The sequence below is a fragment of the Mytilus edulis genome, chromosome 13 (genome assembly GCF_963676685.1).
Source record: "Mytilus edulis chromosome 13, xbMytEdul2.2, whole genome shotgun sequence".
NCBI classification, from domain to species: Eukaryota; Metazoa; Mollusca; class Bivalvia; order Mytilida; family Mytilidae; genus Mytilus; species Mytilus edulis.
In genome coordinates this window covers 45,494,800-45,515,988 of record NC_092356.1, presented here as the reverse complement: position 1 = coordinate 45,515,988, position 21,189 = coordinate 45,494,800, and the positions used below count along the sequence as shown (strand labels likewise).

Sequence of the window (21,189 nt, the reverse complement as noted above, 5' to 3'; positions counted from 1 at the left end):
TAAATATTGTGAAACGCCTTGCAATCTTTGAGGCCATTATATTTCAGCCTTGACTTATTTAATCTCTTTTAAAAGAAACTTTTGCCATTGTATCAGTGTTCAATTAACAACAGGTTATAATTCAGGATATTAGTTGTAATAAACTATAGTGTTTATGTTTACATGGTACTCATAAAGTTCTCATAGTGTGTGACATCTCAAATGAGTAAAAGTGGTCACATTAGTTATTAGCATCCCATCACTTAACATGTTTGTTGTATACTTGTGTTTGTTCGATTCGTAAAAAAAATTGAGAAACATTAATAAAAAAAAATAAAAGAGTCAATTCAATATAATAAATATCAATGAAAATGTTTTACTGACTAATGGGAGACACAAATGACATTTTGTCTGCATGCTTTGATGCTGAGTTTGGGGTCGTTTGCATTGGTATCGGCCAATATATGTTATGTCAGAGCAGTTTGTACGTGTACCTGTATAAGTAAGAGAGCAGTTTGTATAAACGATATTAAGACATCTGAAAAAATGTTTTATGCGAATAACAAAAGTCCACAAAAAAAGAATAAAATATTCTCGACTTGTTTTTTTATTGTGTGTTCTTCAACATGTATGAACATTTTGTTATTGCAAAGTGAGAAAATACATTGAGGGTCGTGTATATATAAAACAAACATAAGGGAACAACCAGTTACCTTCAATGCAAAGGGATGTATGTTGCTGTTTTTTTTTATATTGGTTTGATTTTTTGTCATCAGATTGGCACTTTAATTTTGTCAACTATGAACAAATCTATTGGTTTTTTTTTCTTATATAAAAAATGGATAATTGCCTTTTGAGAGATAACTTTGCATCCATAAATAAATGACGCAAGAATGTAAGATATATAATAATATATAGTTAGCAGCTACATGTATATGTCACCGTGCATCTTTCAACCATTATCAAATTGTAAAAGGCATTTGTGTTCTTTTTCAGTTTTTCCTCAAATCGAAAAGTATTGTATACAATGTAGCTCTGACTCATTATTCTGACAGTCACATTTTTAATTTATATGCACGCTCTCAAAAAGGTAAAATGACAATTTAAACTTAATCTATGATTGACATCTATATCGTATTAGGTCACTAACACACCATGTAACTAATAGTATAGTAGAAGTCTTACTTATTTCCTTGATAACTAAAGACTTCCTTCTTGGAAAGATACATTTTGTACTAAGTTAATGATATTCATTCTTTGATGGCCTTTTTTAATGAACTTCCCTACATTTTCTGCCTGAAATATTAATGATTTTTTATTAACTTGTCCAATTAAATCTGACCTGGGAACACCTGCATTTTGAGGTGAAGAAAAATGCATAAAATATTCTTTCCATAATGGTTGCCTGCTTCCTGATATTTTACAAATCTGTATCAAATAAAAAAAAATCTGAAACAAAAACAAAATACTGGAGTCGGCTATAATAATATCCGATATAAAACTTTGGTCCCTTATTTCAAAATAAACTATAACAATTTTATCAGAATAGGCAAAAACAAGTGTTCCTAAGGTGGTCAATCAGAACATATTAATAGTAAAACCAATATCCATTCAGTTACCATGATTAAATCTTAGACTTGTTTCACAATCGGTGTTATCAAGTCCTGCAAAATTCAAATTTGATATGTTCAGTTCTACCTATTTCTGTTTGACCAAGTTACAATTTTCCAAGCATCTAACAATTTAGATTTTTGTTTTTGTTTGTTTGAAATAATGAAAAGTATATTCTTTCAAAATTGTTTTAATATTGAGTAGGCCTTTATTCATAATCTATCTTCGCATTTTATTTGAAAATCAGGCTTGAAATATAGGGAAACATATACTCACTATATAAAAAGATAAGAGACTGTGATGCAAGATTGTGAAAAATAATTAAAAATAGGTTTGGGAATTTCCAGTAAAAGCTATAAAACATTTTACAAGTCACTTTTTTCAGGTTTTGATACCCCCAATTTTTATTCGAAAACTATATTTTTGCCTAAAATCGTTACATTCGTTGCTACATGTATTAACACAATCTGTCCCTGGCATTTATATTCTCTTTACATAATTTTTAGTTTTTTCTGAAACCAGTACATCATAACATCGGTTTTTTTTAAAATTCATACTTCAAAAAATGTTATCAACCACCAAATTAACCAGATACCTCCCAAAAACAAAAATAACATTAAATCATAATAACTATACTCATTCTAGATATTAGGATTAAATTTTGTACACCAGATCCGCCTTTTGTCTATCCCATATCTGTATTTATTTATGAAACAAACAAGGAAGTTTTAAATTATCACGAGATATATCAGTCTCTTACTTCCGGTAAATCAAGATTTATCATTTGAAACAATCAATCAGGAAACTAGAAGGACACAATTACCATAAGGAAATGTTTTATATCTTCAAATAGATTTTATATTCCTTATTGTTATATAATTTACCATATACGTTTAAACAGTGTATCTGAATGCACAGTAAAATAATTATTGTAATGGATTTATAAGAAATGTGTCAGTATTATATGTGAAACCACAGAAGTGACGGACATTTCACAATGCAAAGACTCAATTCACAAGTGTCATTATCTTGTGCTCAATGTGATATGAGAAAGAAACTTAAATATCGCTGTATGGAATGTAAGGTTACAATTTGTGAAAACTGCAAGGAAATGCATTCTAATTTTCAACCAAATTTAATTCACACTGTTTTGTCTTTTGATGACATCACTTCATACAATTGCACCGAAAATCAAATTAGGAAAATGCCTTGTAAGAAACACGTCACAAAACAATATTCATCTTTTTGTCAAACGTGCAAATTTCTGATTTGTGAAAATTGCTATGCTGAGGGCCACTCATATCATATAAAAATTGATATTGATCAATTCTTACAAGAGAATTTCATTTCGGAGGACAAAAATAGAAAGCCAACTTTTAGAAGAATGTCTTCCAATGATACGCTCTCAACGGATTGTCCTGATGATGATGATGACGATGATGGTACCCTGTCTCCAGTTTCGCATTCGGCCTCCGCTGGCTCTTTATTCATGAGGAGAACAGTGGAAATAAAGGTCATTAAGTCATTCAACACAAAATTACCTGCAATAAACTGTATAGAAATAGTGAACGAGGAAGAAGCAATTATATTTCATTATGAAGGAGATATTTTTAAAATTAGACTAATACCAACATTAATAACCAACAGACTGCGGCATATCGATGAAATAAGGGGATTAACACCAGCTGACATAGCGGTTAATTCAGTCGGGGATATTTATTTTATATGCAAAACTGACAATTGCATTAAACTAGTCAAGAAAAACAATCACAATAAAATTCAGGTTTCATCACTACCGAAACCTTTTACCTTGGAACCTCTGTGTATTCATTGTGAGACAGACCATGATTCAATCATATGGATAGGGCTCGCAGAATTTGGAGCAAATTATAAACATACATGCAATAGTTCCCGCCAAATAGTTTCCTTGTTATCCAATGGAAATCTATGTAATATTTTCGAATATAGCGATGAAAATCAACCGCTGTTTACCCTTCCGTGGCGAATAACATCAAATGAGGGTAGAATTTATGTAATTGATAGAAAAAATGAATCAACCGGAACAGTTGTAGCACTTAATAAGTATGGCAATATGAAATGGAGATACAGTGACCTACATCCGAGTTTAAGCCAGAGACCATTCCTTCCAACCGATGTAGTAGTAACAAAATCCACAAATATTATTGTGTTAGATTCGGCTAACAATGCGCTCCATATACTTAGCTATGATGGTAATTTAATTTTACAGCAATCACTTGAGAGTTTCGAAATTGAATATCCAATCAGTATGAAGTTTGATGCATCAAACTGTTTATGGATCGGCAGTGGATTCAATGGTATTGCAGACAGCAAAGCGAAACTGTACAAATTTCAAATTACAGGGATTTAATAAAACAAATCAGATTTTTTATAGCGATTTTTTATAGCGATTATAAACAAAACATTTTGTTAAATTAGCATTGCTGCATGGTTCATTCTGTAAAAATTCACGGATTGTATGTGCATTCATAACATAAAATTGAAATACATTGAAGATTTACAGTTTTGTTTATTCTTTCTTTGAGTTTGATCTCTTTCGACACACTCCTACATAGTAGCTTGGATAAAGCGCCATGTAGATATAAATATTCATATCCATCAAAATATGCATTAATCCTCTAATATATGGCCATGTTCAAATATTACGGCAAAACGTAAACGGTAACATATACTGTGCAGAACAAATACGTTGCTGGAATATACACGTTTATACATTAGTGAATACATTCGGTTTAAGAAAATTGGATAATTCGAGTCAGTACAATATCCATCACTCCATTTCTCAAATACTATAGTTGCTTTTAAATGCGAGGGATGCCAAATTATTAATTTAATAGCTTATTAAAGATCATAAAGAGGATCAATACAGGTCAATGCCATCAGCTTTAAACGTTATGGATTAAAAGTAAAATTACAGAAGTACTGAACTTCGATGAAAATTCAAAATGGTAAGTCCCTAATCAAATGGCAAAATCAAAAGCTCAAACGCATCAAACGAATGAATAACAACTGTCATGTTCCTGACTTGGTAAAAGCATTTTCTTATATTGGATAAAAAAAATCATAGGAGGTGTGTGTTAAATACGCTTAATATTAAAACGGAAACACTAAAGCACTTTGAGGTACTAAAGTACCATGTTTTAAACACTACGTAGTAAAATATGGAAGGAATGAAGAGATAAAAAGCCTCTTCGATATTTAACTTCCTTGCTTATTTTACAACGTTATGCACGTGGTTTACAACATTTAACGGGTCTTTCGGACGTCAGACACGCGGAGCAATGAATGTGTTTTTTAATTTAAAAGATGCTTATGTGCTTTTTTGAAAATGATTGTTTGTTTTGACATTGTAACACAGCGATGGCTGCTGTTCCCATATCTTGACTATTTTATTTATTGTGTCTGTTTTGTTCAAGCTTCGTTGTAAATATAACGGAATTTGATGCGACTGTCATACAAGTGAGAGGTTTGGCGCTATAAAACCAGGACCAATCCATCATATTCTACATTTTAAAATGCCTGTACCAAGTCAGGAATATGACAGTTCTTGTCCATTCGTTTTTGATGTGTTTTGTCATTTGAGTTTGCCATTTTAATTAGGGACTTTCCGATTGAATTTTCCTCGGAGTTCAATATTTTTGTGATTTTACTTTTCGCTAAGTACTTTACATCTATAATACTAAAATAACAAGGTCCAATTTATCAGCCGTCATCGGGTAAAAACGACAAATCAAAGAATTCAACTTTACATATAGCTAATATAGGACAATGGTGTAGATTAAAAATTACACCACTCCAGACCCTTTTGTTTTCCACATAAAATATTGCCAATAATTAACAAGTTCCGGGTCGAATCCGATACCGATACCGATACCAATAGTATATTCACCTGTTTCCTGTTACCTTATCTGTACGTTCCGCATCTGACAGGCGCACCACCAAACGGTGTATTTGATTTTGCTATATACACGAGTCATAATCACAAAGTTATAGATTACCAATAATTGATAAGTTCCAGGTCGACGGGTTCAACCAGAAAGATTTGAAAGCAGAGAAAACTGTGTATCTTATAATCGGCATGACTTTATCAGATGCCAATACCAATACTAAAATAAGGCTTACGCATAGTTATATATGCTTTAATTCAGTCACGGACCCGCGATATCACGGGTGTGTTTTAGTATAAAATTATAAACATTGATAACTACTCCATCCAAAGAATGAAAACAACAAGTTATAGATTTCATGCGGCCGAGGTACATTTCTCGAATTAATGTCCTCAGAAACGCTCAAAGCCGAATATTTAAAAGCCAATTTGTATATGAACCGAAACAGTTGCAGAACTATTTACAAAAACAACATACCTGACTTTCTAGTCAACTATGAGTAACTTAACTGTTACTTAGTTTCTTCAAATTTCAAAACTTATTTACGGACACTTTTAGAAAGATTTGTTATAGATCATGTCTGTATCGATGTACTGACCACTGAGCAGATGGTACCCTCAGGCACAGATAGTTTCAAGTAATCGCTGTAAGTGCTGTAAAAAATGAAAATAACACGTCATAAAATGCATGTATCCGACGCGCTTTTCTAGATTAACTTTCCTCAGACACGATCAAAGCCGAATATTTCATAGCCAATGATGTACAAAAACCGAAATAGTTGAAGAGCTAGAAAACCAAAAAGGATTTATTTGTGAAACAAAAGTGTAGTTATTATAGAAATGAAATGTATGGGATACTCTCACTTGTTTTTGTGTCACAGTAGAACAGCCTTGTATGGTTTTTCATTTAATGTAGTGTTGTTCCTTTATATTAGTTAGAATCACGATATGTGTAAGCACGTCACAGTCAATCTAGTTCTGATAGTATCCAATAAAAGTATCATATGAATTGTTTCTGTATGACGTTACTTTTACGATGTTCATTACACGTTTACGTTTATTCCTAGAACATGAAAGTGCAAGCTTTCCCTTATACTTTGACAACTCTGAAATATTTTAAGGGAAACTTGACTTCATAACTCAAAGGTAAATTAAACAAGAGGCTCTCAAGAGCCTGAATCGCTCACCTGGTAAACAATGCCTTCGGCCATGTTTTTTTGACGAAATAGAAAATAAAACACAAACTTTATTTTATACACCTATACTGATCATTCAAATGAAGTTTGGTTGAATTTGGTTGAGTAGTTTTAGAGGAGAAGATTTTTTAAAGTTAGCAAATATGATGAACAAATTATGAAAAATTTTCATTAAAGGACAATAACCCCTTAAGGGGTCAATTGACAATTTTTGTCATATTAACTTATTTGTAGATCTTACTTTGCTGATAATTTTTGCTGTTAACAGTTTATCTTTATCTATAATAATATTCAAGATAATGACCAAAAACTGCAAAATTTCCTTAAAATTACCAATTAAGTGGCAGCAACCCAACAATCATCTAAAAATTTCAGGGCTGATAGATCTTGACCTAATGAACATTTTTACCCCTGTCAGATTTGCTTTAAATGCTTTAGTTTTTGAGATATAAGCCAAAAACTGCATTTGACCCCTATGTTCTATTTTAAGTAACGGCGGCCATTTTTTTTGACGGATCAAAAATCGAAGCACAAACTTTGTGCAGGATAATCTAAGGAACAATCATGCTAAGTTTCATCCAAATCCATTCAGTAGTTTCAGAGAAGAAGATGTTTGAAAAATTGTTAACGACGACAGACGACGACGACAGACGCCAAGTGATGAGAAAAGCTCACAATTCCGTTTAGGAAAGGTGAGCTAAAAACTGCAAAATTTCCTTAAAATTACCAATTCAGGGGCAGCAACCTAGCAACGTGTCGTCCGATCCATCTGAATATTTCAGGCCAGATAAATTTGACCTGATAAACAATTCAACCACAGTCAGATTTGATCTTAATGCTTTGGTTTTTGACATTTTACCCCTATGTTCTACTTTTAGCCGTGGCAGCCATCTTGTTTAGATGGCCGGGTCACCGGACACATTTTTTAAACTAGATACCCAAAGGATGGTTGTGGCCAAGTTTAGTTCAATTTGGCCCAGTAGTTTCAGAGGAGAAGATTTTTGTAAAAGATAACTAAGATTTATGAAAAATGGTTAAAAATTGACTATAAAGGGCAATAACTCCTAAAGGGGTCAACTGACCATTTCAGTCATGTTGACTTATTTTTAGGTCTTACTTTGCTGAACATTTTTGCTGTTTACAGTTTATCTCTACCTATAATAATATTCATGATAATAACCAAAAACAGCAAAATTTCCTTAAAATTTCCAATTCAGGGGCAGCAACCCAACAGTGGGTTGTCCGATTCATCTGAAAATTTCAGGGCAGATAGATCTTGACCTGATAATCAATTTTACCCCTGTCAAATTTGCTCTAAATGCTTCGGTTTTTTTAGTTATAAGCCAAAAACTGCATTATGTTCTATTTTTAGTAATGGCGACCATGTTTGTTGATAGATCAAAACTTCGGATACAATTTATAAACTAGATACCCTAAGGAGCATTAGGTTAGAGTTTGGAAGTATTTGGCCTAGTAGTTTCAGAGGAGAAGATTCTTGAAATAGTTTACGACGACAGACGACGACAGACGACGGACGACGACGGACGCTAAGAGATGGCATAAGCTCACTTTGCCCTTCGGGCCATATGAGCTAAAAAGAGGAGGTCCATATATTACACAAAGCAAACGATGGTAATCAAAGGAACGAGAGAATTAAAACCAACTGCCACATTCTTGACTTTGTACAGGCATTTCCAGAATAAAACGATGAATGAGTTAAATTTGAACATCATCCGTTACCTAGTAAGAAGATTTATCAAAATATACCTGGAACTCACTTATTCGCTGGTAACGTCGAAATAAAGATAGATGCGCATTCTGTTTTCCATATGAATTACCCAGTGCCGGTATACTGTGTTTACAGGCAATATTGAAGTCGTATGGATTTGCTGTTTGGTTATAACTAACACCCTGTAATTAAGTAAGTAGGGCCATTGCAATGCACTTGTCTGAGCTTAATGCAGACCGACTGTCAATTGTTCACGCGTTGCACAAACAGGTTGACTGTTTTTATACTTTTTCAGACGGATATATATGGCTATGAGTAATATAAAATCGCTTTAGGTAATAATGAAAACGAATTGCTAAACAGCTGAACATACAAAGTAATCTAACTCAGTTATTTTTTATCATAATTTTTAATGGTATATTGCAACGTAATATATCGTATTTTTTGTCAACATGTTTTCGGAGAAGTTATGATGACAAGAACAGGACTGGCGGTCAATTAGTAACTTCAAATACATATATGTCTTCAAAATTCTCCGTTTAACGCTCAACGCTTCTTGTGGAAGCATCATTCAACGTGCATTTATTGTCCGATCACCGTCCATTCTCCATACATAAACAGTCCGTATGTGTATCGTTTGTGTGGTCAGTTTATTTTTAAAAGGGTTGTACTATGATAGCGTTGTCGTGTATTTTGTCTGTTTCTTCCTTGTGTGTGTGCTTAGGACAGATCAGATAAGTCCTTAACAAATAATTTAACAGGTTGTGCTATGTTCTGTTATTTGACCTCTGTCTTTGATTATGAGGTTCATGAAAAGTGTTCATCGCTCACAAACATGTTAATCCCGCCATAATTGATGTTCATGTACCAAGTTAGGAGTTATTCATTAATTCGTGGTTGTCGTTGGTTGTCCTTTTCTACATTTTTTTTTTTAGTTTATAATTGTAGAACCTACAAGGCCGTTTATTTTGCTCGGAATTGTGTCAGTTTTTTTCTGTCCATGCAGTGCCGATAACAATTTACTGAACGGTATACATGTACTTTTTTCATTGCTGAAGTGTCGTCTAGTGATCTGTTATTGTTGCTCCATTTGTTCTGTGGTCTTAAATTGAGAGTTCGATGTGATTCGCTTTGGATCCCGAAGTACACCCCTTTAGTTAGAGGGTTATGTTTAATAACAAAACAAAAAAGGTTCTGCATCATAGAAATCAATATATAATTTTGTATTTATTCCTAGTCACATGAAATCATTTGAGAAAATAGGTTTCTTTACCAGGACTTTTCTCTCTTTCTATTCGACAATTGGTATTCTAGTGGGTTTTTTTTTGTATTTTGCTAATGCGATATACTATAGTTAAAATGTTATATTGAATGATTGTTTTGGTGAAAAAAAATAACAAAAGTGAAAAGAATAAATAAATATAATTATTTGATTTCAAAGTAAAAATTGTAACAAAAGAACACATTGTCAAACATTTTATATTTATATATCATAATAAAATAAATTATGTACAATTCTAGAATATTATAAGCTTATCTCAGATGGTGCCATTAAAACAAAATACATATATGGTTTGGCGATATCTGGCCACAGCTTTTATTCATAATATGATATATTCATACAATATATAATATATATATATATAGATAGATAGACCATAGACCATGTATATGTAGATAGATCTATGGTCGGTTACCCGAAGATAATATGGCAACCAAGTAGATAGATAGATGTGAAGATAGATATATATGAAAATGTAAAGATGCACCGTGGGATACACTAGTACTGGTGCTTTAAATTTAGAAAACACCGTGGGATACACAAGTGTAGTCTGTATTATCCAAAAACCTAAAATTTCATAGTTAACATTAAGGAGCAGTATCTTGTTCAATAAAAAGGAGTGGGAGGGCGGGTTTTCAAGTTTACCGCTTACAAAATTTAAACAGCTTGCTTGCTGCGATGAAATTCTAAAAAGGACTAAATGACGTCACAGAATATATCGTCACACATGTTGGGTAAATCTAAAACATGAAACACAATCCGTGAGTGGCCCCGGCGATAACTGAATTTAAGTCTATTAACTTAAATTCCATTATCTCAGATGGTGCCATTAAAACAAAATACATATATGGTTTGGCGATATCTGGCCACAGCTGTTATTCATAATAGAATGAAATTCAAAACAGTGTGGCTGTGGCCATTGATTGACACATCAAATTCATCCATTGACTGGGACAATTTACGTGAACGTTTGTCTGTAACGACCACTGTTCACGACGTACCTACGATAGACATTTAAACTGTGGGGTCACCAAGGTTTCTTAACGCCTTTTATTATAAAATAATTCGAAAAATTAATCAGAAATAACCTTTATGTTTTGATTTATATAATTGATATAAATCAAAACATCGTGTTATTTCTGATTATTTTTTTCGAATTACTTTATTAAGGTGTTGAGAACCTTTGGTGACCCCATAGTTTAAGTGTCTTTAAAAAGTACACAGTGAGCAATGGTCGTTACATACAAACGTTCACCTAAATTGTCCCAGTCAATGGATGATTTTAATGTGTCAATCAATGGCCACCGCCACACTGTTTTGAATTTCATTCTATGATATATTCATACAATATATAATATATATATATAGATAGATAGACCATAGACCATGTATATGTAGATAGATCTATGGTCGGTTACCCGAAGATAATATGGCAACCAGGTAGATAGATAGATGTGAAGATAGATATATATGAAAATGTAAAGATGCACCGTGGGATACACTGGTGCTTTAAATTTAGAAAACACCGTGGGATACACAAGTGTAGTCTGTATTATCCAAAAACCTAAAATTTCATAGTTAACATTAAGGAGCAGTATCTTGTTCAATAAAAAGGAGTGGGAGGGCGGGTTTTCAAGTTTACCGCTTACAAAATTTAAACAGCTTGCTTGCTGCGATGAAATTCTAAAAAGGACTAAATGACGTCACAGAATATATCGTCACACATGTTGGGTAAATCTAAAACATGAAACACAATCCGTGAGTGGCCCCGGCGATAACTGAATTTAAGTCTATTAACTTAAATTCCATTATCTCAGATGGTGCCATTAAAACAAAATACATATATGGTTTGGCGATATCTGGCCACAGCTTTTATTCATAATATGATATATTCATACAATATATAATATATATATATAGATAGATAGACCATAGACCATGTATATGTAGATAGATCTATGGTCGGTTACCCGAAGATAATATGGCAACCAGGTAGATAGATAGATGTGAAGATAGATATATATGAAAATGTAAAGATGCACCGTGGGATACACTGGTGCTTTAAATTTAGAAAACACCGTGGGATACACAAGTGTAGTCTGTATTATCCAAAAACCTAAAATTTCATAGTTAACATTAAGATTCTATGCAGCGAATTCGCCACATTGACGGAGGAAAACAGAGACTCTGTCAACCGCCATAAAAAGGGCGGTTCGCTGCAAAGCTGTGAACCAGATATGAGATAACTACAGATGGTAGATAGATAGATATTTTTATTTAACGTACAACTTGGTAAATATATAAATATATATATATATTGAATAATCTAGATAGATAGATAGATATTATTTAACGTACAACTTGGTAAATATATAAATATAAATATATATTAAATAATCTAGATAGATAGATAGATATTAGTTAACGTACAACTTGGTACATATATATATTAAATAATTTAGGTAGATAGATAGCTATTTTATTTAACGCACAACTTGGTCCATATATATGATAAATGTCTAGATAGATAAATAGATATTTTTATTTAAAGTACAACTGGTACATAATATATGTTAAATAATCTAGATGAAATTTTGTGAACAACAAATTTTTCCTACACAGATAAAAATACTTACCAAAACTACAGCAAACCACAAGATAGTTGATTGTATTTGTATATCATAAAATATAGTATTATAGTATATCAACAAATAATATAGATGTTAAGAATTCATTTCATAAGCAGGTTAAGGGTGACAAGTGAAAAATATCTAGTTGAAAATGTTCTGGTCTGATCGAAAATCATAATAGTTTATGTAACAACCCGACAGCTCATTATAACGGCAATAAATAGTTGTAAATTCTATAGCAGCACCAGTCCATGTTTGCATTGGTCTAAAGAGACAATCCTTACTTAATCTCACACTCCATCTGATCATGTTCTTCATCTCATTGGCAAAGACCCACTCTAGAACTACCTGTGTCAATACCACTACAAGTTTATTAAAAATATGTTGGATCCTTATAGTTTCATTATATATTCTGAGTTAACTTTTTAACATGCGACAAATATGCCACCACAAAAATGCATTTCTGTGGCTAGACCTAAGTCAACCCCATCTGGAGGATGTCAGTCTGCTACAAAAACATACTTACTATTGAGGATTCTACTATTCAAACATCAAACATTAAAAATCTCCTACAATTCTGTACGGCAAATAGCTACATGGAAGTATAGCTACATAGTAATATGAATACAATTTAAAGCATAATAAATCAAGAAAAAATAATTATTCTTCTGTAAAACCCTGTATTAAGTGTCAGTATTGGATCTCCAACCCATTTAAAAATCCTCCAAAATCAATGAAAGGACAGCTTCAAATACACTGAATTCATACCAACACAAGATGAGAAAATATTGCTAAACTTCAGCATGACTCTGACCTGGAGTGTTTAATACCTTCTTAAAAACTCAAACCTCAATTTTGACACACATCAAATTACTAAAAAAAAAAATATCCAATCCTGTAAAAATTCCCTTGGGGTAATAGCAGGATAAACACCTGCAGTTGGGGCCAAGCATCTGAAGGAATCCCTCTAAAAACCAGAAATGGCTTCATCTTTTTTTTTTTTTTTTTTACCAGGTCACTGAATAGTGATAATGAAAGTCATACTAAACTCAAATCTAAAATAAAAGTTAATCCCAAGCTAACATAGGCCAGAGGCCCCAGACTTGGAACAGATACTTAAATGGCGAGGGGTTAAACAAGTGTTTCAAAATCTCAACTAAATGAAGAAGAAGCAACGCACAACAATACGCACAGTAAAAATTATAAAGAGTCCAATATCAGAATAAGTAACAAATTAAACAACACAAAAATTGAAAATGACGATATTACAAAAATCAACAAGGGACTACGAACAGCTACCAACATATCAGCTCCAGACCTCAATTAGGCTGTTCGAAAAACTATGTCTTGAATATACGAAAATCTAGCACCAACCTGTCATGGGGGTTTAATATCATATCACCATAAAATATATTAGAAAAACATAACTCTTATCATACCTGCAACTGGTTTAAAAATAAAGAAGTTTTAGTCGAAGCATAGATGTGCAAATGAATCAATATTGAAGCCAAAATAAGCCATATATATGCAGGCAACAGTATTTCTACTTTATAGATTTTGCAAGAATGGTGTCCGGCGTAGACTTTTCTATTACTCGAGCTAGCGAGTGCACTTGTATTATAATAAAGATGACATTTAGAAATATTCATGCAAAAATCGTTTATTTTTCATCAAAAATTGCTAAGTTCAATATTTCTGTAATATTCGAGGGATAATATTCACAATAATCATGCAACAATCCTTTCATTTTTAAAGCAAAGACTTTAAGTTATAAAAGTATTACGTCAAAAATTAAAGCTTTATTTGCACTGGTATAATATGATATCCTTTTTGCAAAGTAGCTTTTAGTTGTAATTCGTTCTTTTTTAAATATCTTGTTGTAACAGTTAATAATTATGACAACTTTACTGATCGAAACGTTCAATAAATACATTGTATCAAATGATTCAAATGATTCAAATAAAAAATCCTTTTAAATTATTTTAAACCAAAATTATTGTAAACAAACAAAAACCAACTCTAACAGATCATTTTTCTTTGTTACGCTTACAATAAAATCTGCGAATGTTTCATGCTACTATATGTTTTAAAAAGCATTTTGAGACCCTTTAGCGTCATCGTTATTACACAGATATAAAACATTGAACGCTGAAACATTTTGTTTCGTGTGATAATTATCACATGAAGTGTCAAGTTTGGTTTAATGGATGTTCGCGACTCTTTATTTCTTCTTTTTGTCAGATATTCTGAATCCTCTAGTTTTCTGTAGTGCCTATAATATATTTGTATACTGACCCAAAAATTTCTTTTCCTTCTCTTTTTTACATATTGTTTAAAAACATTTTGAAAATCTTATAAAATATATATATAATGTGGTGGTTTTTTTTCATAAATGTTTCACAAAATCGATGCCAATGTTAAATGTTAGAGATACAAGTAATCATTTCCCGCCAAATCTTCAATTGATTAAAATATCTCAAAACCAAAGAGAAAGACACGACCTTTCTTTCTACTATTTAAGTTCCGTAATTTATAACCTATCAATGTGTTACAGTCTGTTGAAAAAGTTTGTTATTTTTAAACAAAGGAACCAACAATCCTAAGCGAAAGTCTCTTTTTCTGATATATAATTTAATTTTTCTAGCTCTGCATTATCATTATGATCGTCATCGTTAGCTGGTCTCCAGGAAGTAAGCGGTTTCACAGAATGTCGAATTCTCTACAAAGATAAAAGATTTTAAATGTCATTTTCATTTACTAGCAAATGGTTGATGTGCATTCAGTTGGACTGTTACAAAGCAATCCCCGATGATATCAGCAGCGCAGCAGTCAGTACGTACCTCGTTACTGAAATGATTAGTAGCCTAATACGTTTAGGGGACAACTAAAGCCCAACTCCGACTGTTGGATTTTTTTTGTATTGTTGAAGACCCATTGTTGGCCTTTGACAGTTTTCTGTTCTCTTTGGTCGGGTTGTTATCTCTTTGAAACATTCCCGTATCCATTTTCCATTTTATGTACTTACATATATTATAAAATTTAAAGTTGACTTACATTCCTACACCATCATGCAAAGCAATCTAATTAAAAACCGATCTCTCATCGCTCCTGTTTCTGACGCGACATATCAGAAACAGGAGCGATGAGAGATCGGTTTTTAATTAGATTGCATGCAAAGTTGGACTTGTATGAATTAAATCATTATTTTAAGACCCCTTTTGGTTATACAGCTCCTAATGTTTCCACGTTTTTATACAACACAGGCTTTGCAATGTTATGATTTGAGCGTACCTAATGTAGTAAATGTATACCATAGTTGTTTTTGTTGTTGTTGTTATATTACTTTATATACGTCTATTGTTTACATGTGTGTAACAGTAGATTAATTATGTTTTATTCATATTGTTAACATTGTATGCATGTAGAGAGCCTTATTGAAAATTGGTTTAATCCAAATGAGTCACTCTCTTTAAATAAAGATATTATTATTATTATTATTATTATTATAGTAAAACTAAAAACACGCTTTTGTAGCTCGACATTTGTTTCTATTTAGCCCTTTTTTCATATATCTGGAAAACTTTGGCTCAGTTCGTTATATATAGATATTATAGATACAACAGTTATTGCTCTGGTCTAAAAGATCACAACTAAAATGGATATCGACGTTGACGCAAATTTCAACTGGAAAATAACAAATAATACTATGATCATACTTTTTTTTGTCAATTGCCATATTCCTGAGTTGTCACATATTAAGATTAATTTATGCCATCAATGTGGCTTTCATTAGTTAAACAGTAAATTGCAAACAATTGATATTAGGCATTTTGTAAACAATCTGGGTTGTATATTGACTATTTTGTGTTAGACTTTTACCTCGAAGATATTTCCTTTTTCTTTCATAAGTGTGTATACCATTCCAACGGGAATAGGCACTAGAGATATCAATGCTATCATCCAGCCGATTCCAATAGACCATTTAGGGTAGATTTGGTCCCCATAAGTCACTGGAGAATGCTGAACTAAACTGAAAATCCACACAAACTAAAACAAAAGCATCTACGTCATAGATTTATACAAGAGGCTGTCACAACGACAGCAAACCGGATTTATTAATATTTATTTGTGTCCTGGCAATTTCACAAGAACCATTACTGATGAATGGTGAAAGTAAAAATCGTCAATATCAAATTTGACCTCCATTTTGTCATCAGTATCAACATATTAAAATTTGAAAAGCTTAGATTGAATGGTTCATGAGTAAATGCAACAACGTGAATGGAAACGCCATTTTACAATCTTTCAAGAACCATAACGCCTGAACAGTAAAGTCAAAATCGTCATTATTGAACTTGACCTCTATTTTGTCATCAGTAACAACATATAAAAATTTGAAAGCTTTGGTTGAATGATTCATGAGAAAATGCACGGACACGACTGGAAACACCATTTTTCAATCTTTCAAGAACCATAACTCCTGAACGGTAAAAGTCAAAATCGTCATTATTTAACTTGACCTCTATTTTGTCATCAGTTACAACATATTAAAATTTGGGAAACTTTGGTAGAACAGTTCATGCGTAAATGCACGGACACAACTGGAAACTCCATTTTTCAATCTTTCAAGAACCATTACTCCTAAACGGTAAAAGTCAAATTCGTCATTATTGAACTTGACCTCCATTTTGTCATCAGTAACAACATATTAAAATTTGGGAAGTTTTGGTAGAACAGTTCATGCGTAAATGCACGGACACGACTGAAAACTCCATTTTTCAATCTTTCAAGAACTATAACTCCTGACCTGTAAAATTCAAAATCGCCATTACTGAACTTGACCTTCATTTAGTTGTCAGTAACAACATATTAAAATTTTAAAAGCTTTGGCTGAACGGTTCATGAGTTAATGCACGGACAACATTTGATTGCCGCCCGACCGCCCGCCCGCCGTACATCCCCAAATCAATAACCGACATTTTTGTCTCTAAAATCCGGTTAAAAATAAAAGAAATGAAAAATGTGTCTATGAGCACGAAAGCCAACGCTAAAGCTATACAATTTTCAAAGTTAAAAAAGGACTAAATTCGATGTCGTAACTACAAGTACAATTCACTTCCCTTTTCACCACAAATGTAACCTACCGAACTAGACTATTTATTTACAGGGTTTGTAATAACATGAGCAACACGACGGGTGTGGAGGAGGATCTGCTTACCCTCCCGGAGTACATGAGATCACCACCAGTTTTAGTGGGGTTCCGTGTTGATTAGTCTTTAGTTTTCTATGTTGTGTCTTGTGTACTATTATTTGTCTGGTTGTCTTTTAATTTTAAACCATGGCATTGTCAGTTTATTTTCGATCTATGGGTTTAACTGGCCCTCTGGTATCTTTCACCCCTCTTTTCTACAATAATAAAACTGTAAGACTTGCTGCCAAATTTTGAACACTTTCTGCTAGTCCTAGTTCATAGCATTCTGTATTCATATTTGAATCAAGAGTCAAGAGTACGGAAACGAAAACAGTTGCAATTTTCAATATTATTAAGGGACATAACTCTAGAACCGTAAGTGACTCTTTGCCCAAATTCAAACTCTGTCTCTGAATTTTGGTTCTTAGCATTGTGTTTGAATTTTCTAAAAAAAATTGGAAAAGATTAACTAATTATAAGTTAAAGCGATGAATCAAACAAATGTGCAATTGTCTAAATCATAAAGGGACATATCCCTAGAATGGTTAGTTCCTCGCTGCCCACATACGAGCTCTTTCTGTGGGTTTGGATTATGAGTAGTATTTATAAGGTTTTTGAAATTTGTAGGAGACAAATTAGAGTATGGAAGCGAAAATTGGACGGAAGGACAGAAATACATAAAGGTCAAGGCTGGCACTTAATGCCCCCTCTGACTACGGAGGAAACATATAAATATACTGGTTCTTTCTTAACTTTGTGAATACTATGAAATGTGAGGTGTTGCTTTCTAATGAAACGTTCACATAATATAGCCGTAACAAAACAGGGGCGGATCCATTCATTTTAAAAAGGGGGGTTCCCAACCCAGGATAAAGGGGGTTTCCAGCTATATGTCCCCATTCAAATGCATTGATCGTCCAAATAAAAAGGGGTGTTTCAACCCCAGGAACCCCCCCCCCCCCTTTTTTTCCCTTGGATCCGCCAATGCAAAAGAAGTTGATATTTGATGAACCATTATATCAAATTTCAGGAAACTCGAAGAAAAAAAGATAACTTTGAAATTATGTGTCAGACTACCTAGCTAATTAGAAAAAAGCTGATGTTCGACTAGAAAGAAAAAACACATTAAACATGCAGTATAGCACACTCATACCAAGCTTGCTATTACAAGCCCCTTCTTTGGTCCAGAAAAAAAAACATAACGATTATTTCATTTAACGGACTCACAGACGGCAGAGATCATTCAGTATTTGATTACTTTTGTATGATTAATCAATTGTACTAATGCCTCGTTCACGCGGACATTTAATTCGAATTGAAGTCGAATCGAATGCGAATCGAATTCGCAAATCGCGTTCACACACTCTTCTTTTTTAATTTGAATTGATTCGAATTGGCTAATTCGAATTATCTAATTCGCATTAGAAATATGCTTTTGTAAATACGAATTAAAAGTTAACGTCATTTGGACAGTAAAGCCAATTTGACGCGCATTGTAATTCGAACTAGAATTGACGTTAGGACGTAAAACGTTTCGAATTAGAATTGACGTTAGGACGTAAAACGTTTCGAATGCGAACTAAACTAATTCGAATTAGTTAATGCGAATCGAATTAAAATTACGTGTGAACTCAGCATAAGACATTAAACAAAGTAGGATTGAAATAACTTATTGTCAATTATAGTTACATCTACTTTTTCATACTGAAACCACGACCACGTATCGTGCTAGAAGTAAGTAATGTATATGCATTTTTACATAACTGAGTACAACTTTTCTTATATATTATAATATAACTGTAAATGTCGATCAAAATTTTTGCATACTTCCGATTGGCTGATTTCAACTACTTTTTTTCAAAAATTTTGAATCAAGGATTATGTTGGTTTGTTAAGACCCCTGTCACCTAGGCGTCACAGTACTGTAATACTTACCAGTAAGGCGAACGGGGTAGTCAAACCTATTCCTATCTTCCAGAGTATTCCTAGGCTTTTTCCTGTCATCATTTCAAAGTCTTTGCCTAATCTATTGATACCTAAAATAATAGAAAAATACATTGTAATGGATACTAAAACATGTTATAAAATTTTTGAGTAAAATCACAAAAATACTGAACTCCGGAGATAATTCAAAATGGAAATTCCGTAATAAAAGGGCAAAATCAATTGCTCAAATACATCGAACGAATAGATAACAACTGTCATATTCCTGAATTGGTAAAGGCATTTTCTTTTGTAGAAAATAGTGGACTAAACGTGGTTTTATAGCTAGCTAAACCTCCCACTTATACCAGACCTTTACGCTCATAATTGTAATTGATGCCATTCAAAAGGTATATATCAAAAGTACAGACGCGACAATGAAAGGACTTTACAAATTATGACACACGAGCGTCAAATTGATAAATTAGGCATTTTATAGCTGTTTTGTCGACAGTTGGAGAAAATTATTCTATGTCTAGAATAACCAAGTTGCCATGAACACTTTATACAAAAAAGATCATACTAGTAATTCAATTGTCTACGTTGGTGTAAAGGGTATAGACATTAATTGCTAATGGCCTCATTAAACTTATGTAACAAAACCTTATAAAAATTGTCCAAACAGTAATAGTTAAAAGACAATAGTATGTTATAAAGTACCAATGCATTGCAAGTTGCCTAACTATCTAAGACATCAGTCAAACTGATAAGTAAACTCTTCATTTTTAAGCATTTAGATGTGTAAAAGGTTGATATTGACAGGATCTGCTTACTCTTCTGGAGCACCTGAGTTCATCCCCAGTTTTTGGTGCGGTTCATGTTGCTTAGTCTTTAGTTCTCTATGTTGTGTCTTGTGTACCATTATTTGTCTGTTTGTGTCTTTTTTCTTTTTTAGCCATGACATTATCTGACTCAGTTGGTTTCGATCTGTGAGATTGACTGTCCCTCTGGTATCTTTCGCCCCTCTTTGATAGAGTTTTATGACAAGCAACACTTACCATATATCCATGATAGAACAAACATCTCCATGAAGACAAGGATCATTATTGAAACACTAGCGACATACCAATCCATAAGTTGTAGAACATATATACCACCCTAAAATCATGCATACATTTTTTGATTGAGTTAAGTCTGCCAATTGATATTTTATCGTATGTTTTTCTTTGTTGTGATGTTATGCTATTGTTTCAGAAAAAGGGAGAAGGTTTGGATCCATTAAAACGTTTAATCCCGCTGCAAATGTTTGCACCTGTCCTAAGTCAGGAATCTGATGTACAGTAGTTGTCGTTTGTTTATGTAATATATACGTGTTTCTTGTTTCTCGTTTTGTTTATATAGATTAGACCGTTGGTTTTCCCGTTTGAATGGTTTTACACTAGTAATTTTGGGGCCCTTTATAGCTTGTTGTTCGGTGTGAGCCAAGGCTCCGTGTTGAAGGCCGTACTTTAACCTATAATGGTTTACTTTTTAAATTGTTATTTGTATGGAGAGTTGTCTCATTGGCACTCACACCACATCTTCCTATATCTATATACATAGATTGTGCCAATAGAAACGCAACATCTACATGTATTTTCCATCTAAATAAATTAAAAAAAAGATGCTCTTTAGGAGTTGACCAAACGTTGGTAGATTTTAAGGAAACCTTAGAATATGCATT

At 32.9% G+C, this 21,189-nt stretch overlaps 2 protein-coding genes across 3 annotated transcripts in view; one reads left to right on the top strand and one right to left on the bottom strand.

Annotated features, from left to right (window-relative positions):
- Nucleotides 1–2,974: 2,974 nt before the first annotated feature.
- On the top strand, nt 2,975–3,979 carry LOC139500348 (uncharacterized). The gene has a single exon (XM_071289092.1). It carries the CDS (start codon nt 2,975–2,977, stop codon nt 3,977–3,979), a length of 1,005 nt encoding a protein of 334 aa, XP_071145193.1.
- Nucleotides 3,980–13,996: 10,017 nt separating this feature from the next.
- Nucleotides 13,997–21,189, bottom strand: part of LOC139502220 (sodium- and chloride-dependent glycine transporter 1-like) — a 62,757-nt gene continuing 55,564 nt past the window's right edge. For both annotated transcript variants that reach the window (XM_071291653.1, XM_071291654.1), the window contains exons 12-15: nt 20,525–20,624; nt 19,479–19,579; nt 16,232–16,399; nt 13,997–15,071 (exon numbers count right to left, since the gene is read on the bottom strand). In XM_071291653.1, coding sequence (XP_071147754.1) covers nt 14,952–15,071; nt 16,232–16,399; nt 19,479–19,579; nt 20,525–20,624 — 489 coding nt within the window. In that variant the 3' untranslated portion in view covers nt 13,997–14,951. The remainder of the gene's footprint in view (nt 15,072–16,231; nt 16,400–19,478; nt 19,580–20,524; nt 20,625–21,189) is intronic.

Bases quoted from the DNA above. Each gene is read 5' to 3' on its own strand.
- LOC139500348 (XM_071289092.1), top strand. From the start codon at position 2,975: ATGTCTTCCAATGATACGCTCTCAACGGATTGTCCTGATGATGATGAT.